Source organism: Cetorhinus maximus, chromosome 29 (genome assembly GCF_964194155.1).
Source record: "Cetorhinus maximus chromosome 29, sCetMax3.hap1.1, whole genome shotgun sequence".
NCBI lineage: Eukaryota > Metazoa > Chordata > Chondrichthyes > Lamniformes > Cetorhinidae > Cetorhinus > Cetorhinus maximus.
In genome coordinates, this window is record NC_135907.1 from 16576417 (window position 1) to 16590236 (window position 13820).

Sequence of the window (13820 nt, forward strand, 5' to 3'; positions counted from 1 at the left end):
CATCCAAAAACTCTAGCCCACACACCCCCCTACCATCCAAAAACTCTAGCCCACACACCCCCCTACCATCCAAAAACTCTGGCCCACACCCCCCTCTGCCATCCAAAAACTCTAGCCCACACACCCCTCTACCATCCAAAAACTCTGTCCCACACACCCCTCTACCATCCAAAAACTCTAGCCCACACACCCCTCTACCATCCAAAAACTCTAGCCCACACACCCCCCTACCATCCAAAATCTCTGGCCCACACCCCCCTCTGCCATCCAAAAACTCTAGCCCACACACCCCCCTACCATCCAAAAACTCTGGCCCACACCCCCCTCTGCCATCCAAAAACTCTAGCCCACACACCCCTCTACCATCCAAAAACTCTAGCCCACACACCCCTCTACCATCCAAAAACTCTAGCCCACACCCCCCTCTACCATCCAAAAACTCTAGCCCACACCCCCCTCTACCATCCAAAAACTCTAGCCCACACCCCCCTCTACCATCCAAAAACTCTAGCCCACACACCCCTCTACTATCCAAAAACTCTAGCCCACACCCCCCACTCTACCATCCAAAAACTCTGTCCCACAAACCTCTGTTGGTTAGGGAGGAGGTCAGAAATCAACCTTTACTCAGTTTTAGCTTTATTTACAAAGTGAAACATCTCATAACTCTACAACCTACCAAGAGTGTCAATAAGTGTACCGTTATACTCTTTTGGGCAAATGAATGACCGAATTAAGTAATTAGCAACCCCTTAAAGGGTGCTTTAACCAAAAAGCAAAAACTTTAAATTAAATTAAGATGTCATTACCAGGGCTGATGATGCCCCCATGGTACCCACTCTTCGGGGAAGTCCTGAAGTGTACTAGCGGACACCGCGTGCCCCCTCTCCAGGGACACCCTGGCCTGAACGTAACCAGGGAAGAGGCAAGCAGTTGGGCTGAATGACCCCCTCAGAGGCCCAGTGTCTCTCTATACTCTTTTGAACACACCAATGAAACAAAAGACAAATTGAACAAACTAACAAAGCAAATAAGGGGGACAGTCCGTAAAAGGGGAAATTTGTAATAAATTGTTAAAGGATAACATTTTTGAAGGAGGCTTAACTGATCGAATTAAAATGCCGTTGCGGGGCTGATGATGCACTCCAGCCTCCGTGGTGCCCACTGGTTGCAGAAGGCATCGAGCGTACCAGTTGGTGCGACGTGCTCCCATTACGGAGACAGTAAATGTAGCCGCAGAAGAGGCAGGCAGTCAGGCTGAACAACCCCCCCTCCTCAACTGCCCACTGCCTCTTTATACTCTTTTCAACAACTAATTAAATTAAATTAACAAATCAAAGGATAAGTTAAAAAGCAGCCCCTTAAAGGGAAACTGCAAAAGCAAAAGACAAAATTCTTAAAGGAAACGTACAAAACTAAAATTGAAAGGTGATTAAAGGGGTCAATAAAGCACTTCAGGCCCCATGGTGCCCACCAGTTGCAGACGGCCTCAAGCTTGGCAGTGGACACCGCGTGCCCCCTCTCCAGGGACATCTGGATGCAAACATAGCCACGACAGTCGGCCCAGGCAACCCCTCGACCACCCGGTGCCTGGGCCTATTAATGGCCACCTTGGCCAGGCCCAGGAGCAGGCTTACGAGGAGGTCCTCCTCCCCCCCTTGGCCCTCTCCACACCGGGTGGCCAAAGACCAGGAGTGCGGGGCTGAAGTACAGGCAAAACGTCAGAGGAGCCCCCTCAAATAGCTAAAAAGGGGCTGCAACCTTGCAACCTACATTCAGGCGGGTTGGGAACCCGTGAACCACCTTATCTACGATTGTACGGGATCGTTGCATCCAACGCCCTCCACACCGGATCCCCGATGGTAAAGGGGAGGACATAGAGGGTCCTCCACTGGGTCTCCCGCCACCTCTGGATGGTTGGCCGGGGGGGGACGAGTAAGTGAAGGGTGTGCAGCAGCAGTGGAGACCCCTCTGCGCAGATCGAAGAGGAACGGAGCGGATTTCCACGAGGCGACTCAGACTCTGGGCCCCGAGGTTCCCGAGGGAGGTTTCAGGACTTGGGGGGCCAGTGTGAAATTCCGGCCAGACAGGGGGGGTCAGTTCAGGCGGGGGGAATCCACCGCGGCTACTTGAACAGCCTTGACGCTGTGCAGTCGGGGCTGAGCGCCGCGGTTTTAAGGCTGTGGGAGGCGTTGGCCACGAGCTGGAGGTCGACGGACGCACAACGCACCCGCGCGTGTGGCATCATCCGACCCGGTCCTCTGGCATCCAACATGCCCCCGACTCTGGTCACCCTAGTGGCTCGAGCCCTCTCCTCTGCCAGCCACCTGAACCCGTATTGGTGGAGGGTGCGGATTCCTGAGCAGCGGGTGATAGCCGCCACTCCTGACGGCAGAGAGCTTGGGCCTCTTTTGAGCATCAAATCAACAAAAGGGGGACAAGTTAACACATTAACACAAGATCAAATGAACAACGTAATGGGGCAGCCCCTTCAAAGGGGAACTGCAACCAAAGAGAAAACCACAAAGGGAACTTGCAAAGGTTGAACCAAAATGCGACTGTGGGGGGGGTCAATGGTGCACCCCAGTCCCCGCGGTGCCCACCGGGCATGGAAGGCCTCGATGGTGCCAGCAGCCGCTGCATGCTCCCTCTCCAGGGACACCCAGCTGCAAATGTACCCGCGGAAGAGGGGCAGACAGTCAGGCCGGACAATCCCCTTGGTCGCCCGCTGCCTGGACCTGATGATGGCCAACTTGGCCAGGCCCCAGGAGCAGCTTCACAAGGAGGTCCCCCTCCCTCTCCGCATCAGGTGCCCAAAGATTAGGAGCGAGGGAATGAAGCACAACTAAGAATTACAAAGTGAATTTTTAAGGTAAGCGTCTCTTTGTATGTGCTCAAGTATTTATCTAATGAAAGCCGTCCACCTGCACATTCTTAACCTATAACACCCTCTACCCGCCCAAAAACCCGACTCCACACACCCCTCTACCCAACGACTAACTCTACCAACTCCATACGTGGATGTCCCGATTCTATTCCGTATACCCGCCTACCCACCTACTAACAGATCTCGGCCTAGCCTACGCATGCCACATCCTCAGCCACCCAAGCCTATTCCACGCCCATCCAACTAGACCCACCCCACACACAACCTTCCAACCGCCCGTAAAGATTACCGGCGCAGTCTTGTTGCGCCGAGGGGCCTCATCTTTCACCGTAACGCTCTGAGAGTCGCGTGTACGAGTGCGCCGGGTGGACCTTCCGGTGGCGATTGCCGACTGTCTTGCCTGTGTGGTTGGCTTCTTGGCTCCCTCGGCGCTGACCCTTTCCCTTGTGCACGCAGATGTTTTTAACCAGTGTTACCGCCACAACGAAAGGCGAGCGTTCCGGCTGCTGCTCCGGCAGTGCCCTTTGTGGGGAAGAGCCACCTGCCTGGAGCTCGCCACTGAGGCCGACGCCTGGAATTTTCTCGCTCACGATGGAGTGCAGGTCAGTCAGGAATATTCGCCCCGCTGTCGGAGAACCCCCCACTAATTGTTGACTTTGAACGTGATAAAAATAGGAGTTGGGATTCAAGCGCAAGACTTAGATTGCAGACTCAGGGAGCCAGAGGATTATCTACGATTATACCACACGAGCGTGGTGGCGTAGTGGTCATGTCACTGGGCTAATAATCCAGAGGCCCAGGCTAATGCCCTGTGGCATGGGTTCAAACACCCACCACAGCAGTGTGGATGGAATTTCAATTCAATTAATAACTCTGGAATCAGTAATGGTGACCATGAAACTATCATCAGTTGCTGTAAAAACCCATCTGGTTCACTGATGTCCTGTAGAAAAGGAAATCTGCCATCCTTACCTGGTTTGGTCGACATGTGACTCCTGACCCACAGCAAGACACTCAATTCAAGGGCAATTAGGGATGGGCAACAAATGCTGACCTTGCCAGCGACGCCCATATCCCATGGAAGAATAAAGAAAAAAATATTGTTGGGTTAGAGAGAGGAGGATGGTTTACAGATATACCACACTGTCTTATTTTGGGATTTGTTTTTACCATCTTCCACAGAAAGGAATTGGAAAGGAGTTAAATTTAATCTTTATCTTTAGAAGCAAGATGTATTCACATTTTTTTAAAAATGCACCGAAGAGCTAAATATTGAAGAAGTTTCCCCAATGACTGAAAATGATAAGCAATATTTTTAGCCTATCTCGGTACTTGATATAACAGCTCATGCCCATTGTGTCAGGAAGTCCTTAGCCACAGGCACTTGGCAGGACTTTGCCTGTCCTCTCCTCCCATTGTGGACCAAGGGAGATGGGAAAGGGGCAGAAACACACACTGACGATCTGGTTTTTAAACTAAAGCCATGTTTTTGCCAGAACCTTAATGCTAAGTCAATAGTTAGATGTTACTTATTTTGAGTCAGACAAGACAACCCAGTGATGTGGGAACATATAAGGTATAGTAGCGACTATTTGCAGTTAAAACACATGCAGGGCCTGAAGGCAATGGGTTTTTACAGTTATAGAGATCACGTTCACCACGAGAGTACCGTGTGCAGCTTTGGTCACCTTACTTAAGGAAGGATATACTTGCGCTGGAGGCAGTTCAGAAGGTTCACTAGGCTGATCCCTGGGATGAAGGGGTTTGCCTTATGAAGAAATGTTAAGCAGGTCGGGCCTATACTCATTGGAGTTTAGAAGAATGAGAGGTAGGGGGGGGTTTTCCCGCTGCCAGGATCTTCCGGTCCCGCTGCAAGTCAATGGGCTTCTGGCTGGGGCACCGCCTCCCCCACAGCGGGTCCCACCCACGACAGGGCTAGAAAACCCTGGCTGTAATCCTGCTGGAACATATAAGATTCTGAGTACAGGGTAGATCTGAGAGGCTGTTTCCCCTCAGAGGGGAGTCGAGAACTAAGGGGCACAGTTTGAAAATAAGCAATCTCCTATTTAATTTGGGGATGAAGAGGGATTTTTTTCACTTGGAGGGTCATTAACATTTGGAATTCTCTCCTCCGGTGAGCAGTGGAGGCTGGGTAATTGAATATATCCAAGGCTGAGTTCGACAGGTTTTTGATCTGCAAGGGAGTCAGGGGTTATGGGGGGACAGGCCGGAAAGTGGAGTTAAGGCCACATTCAGATCAGCCCATGATCTTATTGAATAGTAAAGCAGGCTCGAGGAGCTGAATGGCCTTCTCCTGCTCCGACTCCTATGTTCTTATGAATAAGGAGGTCAGGAGGAGTGCTGCATTGTCAGAGGTGCCATCCTTCAGATGAGATGTGAAACAAAAGCCATGTCTGAGTGGATGTCAAAGAACCCATGGCACTACTCGAAGAGGAGCTGTCATTCTCCCAGTGTCCAAGCCAACAAACACCCCCTCCCCCCAGCCCCACCTTCCTAAGCAAAGCCACCGAAAACAGGTCATTCACCACATTACTGTTTGTGGGATCGTACTGTGCAGCAAATGGCCGCTGCGTTTGTCTAAATAGGAGCAAATGTATCTCAAAATGGTTGCAAATGGATGATGTAGAAATCGAGCAGTATCACTAAATGGGCTGGGGCAATTTTCTTTAAGGGTGCGGTTGGGATGTTGGGTGAACTGCCTCTCAGGTTAATCTCCATTTTGTTCGACAGGCCCTCCTAAATCAGATCTGGTGGGGAGAGATGGACAGAAACACTGAGAACTGGAAGCTCTGTCTCGCCTTCTTCTGCCCCCCTTTCATATACAGTAAACTCATCAAGTTCAGGTAAAGCCCCTCTCCTGTAGAGGTTATGTTGACAATTCTCACCTACCCACCTTCTACCTCATCCCACTCACTCGCTCTGCCTATTAAGAAACTGTGGGCAGCACCAATCTGTAAAATGACCCCATAACTGCCTGCATTTTTGGTTCTTATCACTGTCGTGTTCATCAATCAGAAGGGGTACACTGGGTCAACTTCCTGGTCGATGTGGCACTGCACCATGCCAGCTGGGAAGGTCCTGGGTACAATTCCCCCAGCCTGTTCTGGGTGGCACCGTATGGGACCTCTGGCACTGTAGTTAACCTTTGTGGAGAATCAGCCTTGACATTCAACGACATGACCATCACTGAATCCCCCTCCATCAACATTTCGGGAGGTTACCATTGACCAGAAACTGAACCAGACCAGCTGTATAAGTGCTGTGGTTATGAGACCAGGTCAGAGGCTGGGAAATAAGTGGAGAGTAACTCACCTCCTGACTCCCCAAAGTCTGTCCACTATCTACAAGGCACAAGTCAGGAGTGTGATGGAATACTCCCCACTTGCCTGGATGAGTGCAGCTCCAACAAGACTCAAGAAGCTTGACACCATCCAGGATAAAGCAGCCCGCTTGACCATCCACCAGCTGAAACATTCACTCCCTCCACCACAGACACACAGTGGTAGCAGCAGTGTGTGTATCATCTACAAGATGCACAGCAGCAATTCACCAAGGCTCCTTCGACAGCACCTTCCAAACTCGCAATTTCTACCACCTAAAAGGACAAGGGCAGCAGATGCATTGGAACACCACCACCTGCAAGTTCCCCTCCCAGCCACTCACCACTCTAACTTAGAAACATATCCCTGTTCCTTCATTGTCACTGGGCTAAAATCCTGCAAGCTCCTCCCTAACAGCACTGTGACACAACACGGACTGCAGTAGCAGGGTTGCCAACCCTCCAGGATTGGCCTGGAGTCTCCAGGAATTGAAGATCAAACTCCAGGACACTGCTGTGTGTGCAATCCTGGAAAGATATAGAGAATGGGTAAAAAAAGGCTGTTTGGCTGACAGTCACACATCATCCAATTGGATAAATGAGTCTTTTTGCTTTCCAATCGGTGTAGGAAGGCAGTGAAGTCACAAGGATGGATGTGTTGGCTGACTAATGGCTGGAGTGTGGGGGCAAGTCACGTGAGGAAACCTCCAGAAATATATTTGATCACTGCAGCAGTTCAAGAAGGCGGCTCACCATCACCTTGTCCAAGGGCAATTAGGAACGGGCATGAAACATTGGCCTTGCCTGCAATGCCCACCCTTGAATGAATAAGAGAAAAGTGATTCTAGGCCTGCTCACTGCCGTCCTGGGGAAATGCATGTGTGTACATGGACATCGGACAAGGATGAGATCACAGCGGCCTTGCCTTGACACTGATGTCTAGCCCCACAGGCTTTTTTTTGGGGGAAAATATACTTTATTCATAAAATATCTGAAGGAACATTACGAAACATTTCAAAATGGCCATCACAAAAAGTGTAAAGATATTCAAGTTTTCCACATGGATCATGAGGTGCTTCAATACAATCAATGAACATGACAGACGTTTCCACATGGTCATTACAGACAGTCAGATGGTGCAATGGTATTTAAGTTATCTACATAGATCATGTTGCACTCTGAGGTGCTTCAGTACAATTGTGATACATGTAGTATTCACTGCATACATTCAATGTGAGTCATATGGCCCAAGGGGTCTATACAATTCCCAGCCCCTCAGTGCACTGTGGCAGAAAGGTCTTAGACAGCGACCTTTCCCCTTTGCACCTTTGCGGTGGCTGCCCCAAGCTTTAGTGCGTCCCTCAGCACATAGTCCTGGACCTTGGAATGTGCCAGTCTGCAACACTCGGTCAGCGGCAACTCTTTGCCCTGGAAGACCACACAGGTGAAGAACAACCATTACCAGATGTCAGCCAGTGTCCTAGGAACCAAACCCCAGTAAGAGTCAGGGCGATGTCAGGAGAACATCTTCACACAATGGGCAGTGGAAATCTGGAACTCCCAGCCACAAAAAGTTGTTGTGGCAGGGGGATCAATTGGAAATGTCAAAACTGAGATTGATAGATTGTTAACTAAGGGCATTGAGGGTTCCAGAGCTGAGGAGTTAAGTGGAGTTAAGGCACAAATCAGCTGTGATCTAAGGGAATGGTGGTCGAGGCTGGATGGGCTGAATGACCACCTCCTGCTCCTGGAGAGGAGAAAAGTTTGATTGACTTTGACAGCTAATGATGGCTGTCACACCCAATGAAGAAATGTTTCACCACCTGTAAATAACATTTCTATTTCAATTACAGCAACAGCACAGAAGAGCAAATCACAGAAAAGACCGTGTCTGATTCGGACAGTGTTGATGGTGACTTATTGATTCAGCCACCTGAGGTCTCCCGGTCAGTGGCACTTTCTGTATTTCATTCATTCTTTGCTTTCCACCCAATGTGCTGTTTTACATACTTTTGTTCTTGGGATGAGGGCGTCACTGGCAAGGCCAGTATTCATCGCCCCTTGAGAAGGTGGTGATGAGCCGCCTTCTTGAACCGCTGCAGTCCATGTGGTGTAGGTACACCCACAGTGCTGTTAGGGAGGGAGTTCCAGGATTTTGACCCAGCGACAGTGAAGGAACGGCCGATATATTTCCAAGTATGATGTGTGGCTTGGGCGGGAACTTGGAGGGGGTTTGATAACAACTCGCATTTATGTAGCGCCTTTAACATCCCGAGGCATGTCACATGAATCTTAACAAACAAAATTTAGCATTGAGCCACAAAATGAGATATTAGCACAGTTGACCAAACATTTAACCAAACAGAGAGGCTTTAAGGGGCATCTTAATGGAGGAGAGTGTAGAGTGATGGGTTAATGGATATGTCAATGAGACCACGATGATATTACTGGTGTAAGAGTGACATCAGTAACCAGAAGACCGAGAGGCCCCAAGAGAGCTAGATGTGGCATAGTCAGTGTCCTGAATACCATGCGCTTACCCTTACCATAACCCTGAGGGCTTTGTAAATGGTTCTTAATAAATTGTTTGGAGCTAAACTATACTGACTATCTCAAGTCTGTTATAGGGAAGCAAAGCTTCATCCAGGTTCGGTAAGGCTAGAAGGCGTGGTAATAGTGAAACTTCACTAAAGCTCGGCAATAACATGGAAACGGTAAGAGGGCTGGGAGAGGTTCAAGGGAGGGATTCCAGAGTTTAGGGCCTAGAGAGCTAAAGACCTGGCTGTCACAACATTGTGGCTTCTCGATGTTAGAGAACTCAGAGGGAGCTGATGGCAGTGTAACCTTGGTGAGGTGTTCGGTACATGTGGCCTGTGCTCCTTACGAATCCCGCTGTGTGAAAGGACTGAGTGATTCCCCTGATTCCCACAGTCAGTAATAGCAGCATCCAACACTGGTCATTAACACCAAAATTCATGCAGAGTCATTTTTCCCAGCTTAAATTAAAATTCAGTTTCCCTTTCTCTTCCTCCCTTGGATGAGAAATCAATTTGCGACATCGAAGGGATATTGGCCACATTTTAAAAAAGGCTCCTATTCATATTCTTTATCAGATCACAGTTCACAAAGTGTAGCTACTGCGGTGAGACAGGAAACACAACAGCCAACACCAAGGAATGAGATGTTCACCGACGGCCTACGGAATTGGGATGGTTTAAGCCGTTGTGGTCAACCTTGTGTTAAGTATGACCTGGTGTGACCCTGTCTGGCATGGCTGCACCTGCTGCAAGGGAAGGCAGTGGACTGGGGGAGGTGCATGACTCACTGGTCTGTGTTTTCCCCGGATCCTCTCCTCTGCCAGCTGAGATTTTCGATTCTCCTCACCTCTTCCGATCCCTCTCTGAACAGTCAGCCTCCAGAGGTTACTGCTGTTGGCGGCTGTTCCCGAACTGACTGAGGCAATGACCAACATCTTCCTACCTCGCTTGCAAGCGTCCTCTCCGAGGTGCAGGCGCCTGGCAGGTCATGACCCAGAGTCCAGTTCACAGCACAGAACGTCTTTGGGCCTATGGCTGTCATCCATCCGATGAGTGTGGTCCCCAATCAATGAGATGAATGGCCTGTTAACCAGTGTTTAGTGGGGAGGGGCACCAGAGAGAATCTGTTGCTCCACTTCGAATGGTGTCATGAGATGTATTACCTCAGGGAGGGCAGATGGGGCCCCAGTTTAATGTCTTATCCAAGTATCCCCTCAATATGGCACTGAAATGTCAACCTAGATCGCATCCTGGAGTGGGGCTTGAACCCCTGACCTTCTTACTCATCGGGTTCAATTTTACTGGGCACCGTTGACCCCAATCTCCTCCCTCAGGCTAAAAGGTCGGGGTGATGGGGGGGAGGGGCAATGTGCCCACAATACTGCTGGCTGCCCTGCAGCAATTTAACATTGGGAGCACTGTTGATTGCTTCAAGGTGAGACTTCCGCCCCTATCTCAAGAGGAAGTCCTGCCCAATCAGATGGCCAACAGCCCACCTCCTGACTCCCCAAAGTCTGTCCACCATCGACAAGGCACAAGTGTGATGGAATACTCTCCACTTGCCTGGATGAGTGCAGCTCCAACAACACTCAAGAAGCTCGACACCATCCAGGACAAAGCAGTCCACTTGATTGGCACCCCATCCACCACCTTCAACATTCACTCCCTCCACCACCGACGCACAGTAGCAGCAGTGTGTGTACCATCTACAAGATGCACTGCACAAATTCACCAAGGCTCCTTTGACAGCACCTTCCAAATCTGCCGTCTAGAAGGACAAGGGCAGTAGACACATGGGAACACCGTCACCTGGAAGTTCTCCTCCAAGCTACTCACCATCCTGACTTGGAACTATATCGCCGTTCCTTCACTGTCACTGGGCCAAAATCCTGGAACTCCCTCCCTAACAGCACTGTGGGTGTACCTACACCACATGGACTGCAGCGGTTCAAGAAGGCAGCTCACCACCACCTTCTCAAGGGGCAATTAAGGATGGGCAATAAATGCTGACCCAGCCAGTGACACCCACACCCCATGAATGAATATAATAAAAAGCTCTGGAGTTCCAGCAGCTCCAGGTTTGAGCGGTGGCCACTACTGGTATTACAGCCAGCCCCTGGAGAGGAGGAACCCTGACACAACGTTAGGCCCAGGGTTTCACCGCGATCAGGCTGGCCGGTCCTGGTGAGGGGGTGGGGTTGGGGGCGGTGGAGAGCCGGATTTGAGAGGTCGGGGGAGGGGAAAGAGGAAGGATGACCTTAGGGTGGTCGGGGCGGGGGGCGGGTGCCTCCGATGGGCACAGAGGACCCCGAGAGGAGGTTCAACCACCTCCCTAACCCCCAACTTGCCTGACAGCTGAAGCTGTCGGGCTGCCCACTAAGTGTGGGCCTCTCCCTATCGCGGGTAAAATAGTGGCGGGGGCAGAATGAGACCCATAAGTAGCCATTAAGGGCCTCAATTGGCCCAAGAGCAGGCCCAACGCTTTCAATGTGCCCTGTAAAATGGGAAACAGGGTGAGGTGGGCAGTAGACTGGGCCACACGTGGTGCATTTTATAAGCCCTCCCGTCGTCTTCAAACTCGCTGATGGGGGAGCGTAAAATCCAGCCCATGGAGTCATTTATGGCACAGAGCATAGGAGCATAGGAGTTAGAAGCAGGAGGAGGCCATTCAGCCCTTCGAGCCTGCTCTGCCATTCGATAAGATCATCGCTGATCTGACTGCGATCTCAATTCTACTTTCCTGTCTGCATCCCCATAATCCTTGGCTCTCTTGTCTATCAAAAATCTAACTCCGCCTTGAATAAGTTCAATAACACAGCTTCCACTGCTCTCTGGGGAAGAGAATTCCACAGACAAATGACCCTCTGAGAGGAAAAAATTCTCCTCGTCTCTGTTTTAAAAGGGAGACCTCTTATTCTTAAATTGTGCCCCTAGTTCTTGTCTCCCCCATAAGAGGAAATGTCCACTTGATCAAGTTTCCTCAGGGTCATATATGTTTTAATCAGATGTGCGGCTGTACTATTAACATATTTAAGTCTTTTTGCAGAAAAATCCACAGAGATAGGTCTTTGTTTGTGTGGTGCACATACTCTCTCCATAGAGATAACACACTTACTTCCATCCAGAAAGCATCGTTGCAGGTTGGCAATAGCAAGGGCTGCTAAGTAAGCATTAGGGGTTACAAATGTGAATACGAGTTCAGCCCACATGAAACCATTCAACAACCAAAAAAAAAAACACCACAACTTCCTGTTGCTTGTCCAGCGAGGACCACCCTAGCATTTTGGGCGCTGGCATTCAGGATTAGCTGGACCTGATAAAGGAGGCCATTTGGCTCTCCGTGGAGACTCAGAGTGTTATTGCTCGAGCAGGCTTTCCGTTCGGGGCATCGAGCCGTTCACGGCAGCCGTCAGTGAGCTTTGGCTGAACACCATTAAACGTTGATTCTTGAGTCTGTTCCTTTCCTCTGTTCGATCCAGTGGGAGTGAGGCTGACGTCAGGGTGAAGCCCGGCAACGCACGGCCATTTTGGATGGTTCGATGGAAGCAGTTCTGGGGTGCCCCTGTCACTTCGTTCTTTGGAAACGTCATCATGTATTTTGCCTTCCTGTTTCTCTTTGCCTACGTCCTGATCTTGGATCTACCACTTGTGAGGCTGTCCAAGACGGAGCTCATCCTGTACTTCTGGGTCCTCACCCTGGCCTTCGAGGAGATTCGGCAGGTACGCAGGAAAAGGCCATTAGGCCTGAAATCAGTCCACGCTCCGGTTTTACCTTTGTGAACCCTTGGATGTTGCTGAAAAGGGAGTCGTGTTGCTGAAGCTTTTCATCTTGCATTCAGCGGGACAAATGCAAGAATGCCAAATTTCAAAGGAATATGTTCAAAACTGATTCCTTTTTTTTGAATTACCCGGGAGCCTGGGGAGCCTATAGTTCCCCATTTCTTTCTCCATGGCAACGCCTTGGCCAGTCAGAGCTGACTTGACAACCAATCAGCACCCTTATCTCCTGCAGTATAAATCGTTGTGATTGTTTGAAATTTGGCATTCTTGCATTTGTCCTGATGAGTGCAAGGTGAAAAGCTTCAGCAACATGTCTCTCTTTTCAGTGATATTCAAGCTCTGTACCACCAAGTAATTGCAAATTCTGTTCTTATCAAGGTGGGGAATGTTAACAATGGGAAAGGGAACCCTTAATGTTTCAGCTACAGCTGCTGAGGTAAGCTTCCTTGATATCCCACCAATAATGTGCCTCCGACCTAATTGGATATTCTCCTTTGTATTCTTTCACGAGATGTGAGTGTCACTGGCAAGGCCTTATTGCCCTTGAGAAGGTGGTGGTGAGCCACCTTCTTGAGCCGCTGCAGTCCACAGTGCTGTTAGGGAGGGAGCTCCAGGATTTTGAACCAGCGACATTGAAGGAACGGCCGATATATTTCCAAGTCAGGATGGTGAGTGGCTTGGAGTGGACCTTGCAGGTGGGTTGTGTTCCCATGTGTCTGCTGCCCTGGTCTTTCTAGGTGGTAAAGGTTGCGTATTTGGAAGGCGCTGTCAAAGGACTCTGCCTCCCACACAAGTCTTAGAGGAGAAAGAGAGAGCAAGAGATGGCCAGTGTACTAGTGACTACTCCCAAGTTAGGGTCAGTTTTGTGGTCTGGGTCTCTCCCCTGTTAGGAATTGGATTGGCTTTTAGGGATTGGAGAGACTTGTGTTCTCCATTACTGATTTCCATCACGGTTTGGCCTCTTGGATAGTTAGGGACAGCATTAACGTGCATTTATATAGCACCTTTAACACGGTAATACATCCCAAGCCACTTCACAGGGTCAATTATCTGCCAAGTATTGACACGGAGCCACCTAAGCAAGATATCAGAGCTTGTTGATTAGGAGATACAGCACAGGTAGAGGTCATCCAGCCCAACCAGACCATGCTGGCAGTTTTGCTGGATTCAAACCTCCTCCCATCTTTCCTCATCTAAATCTGTCAGCGTAACCCTCTATTCCCTTCTCCCTCATAGGCTTGTCTACCCCCTCCTTAAACGCATCTTTACTATTCGC

General features: G+C 49.9%; 2 protein-coding genes across 3 annotated transcripts in view; one reads left to right on the forward strand and one right to left on the reverse strand.

The window, feature by feature from the left end:
* Positions 1-13820, reverse strand: part of LOC144669307 (carnitine O-palmitoyltransferase 1, liver isoform-like) — a 534090-nt gene that overhangs the window by 282044 nt on the left and 238226 nt on the right. The window lies entirely within an intron of this gene.
* The window catches only part of trpm4a (transient receptor potential cation channel, subfamily M, member 4a), an 84148-nt gene that overhangs the window by 48145 nt on the left and 22183 nt on the right, over positions 1-13820 (forward strand). For both annotated transcript variants that reach the window (XM_078531655.1, XM_078531656.1), the window contains 4 exons: positions 3344-3489; positions 5639-5751; positions 8081-8173; positions 12244-12484. In XM_078531655.1, coding sequence (XP_078387781.1) covers positions 3344-3489; positions 5639-5751; positions 8081-8173; positions 12244-12484 — 593 coding nt within the window. The remainder of the gene's footprint in view (positions 1-3343; positions 3490-5638; positions 5752-8080; positions 8174-12243; positions 12485-13820) is intronic.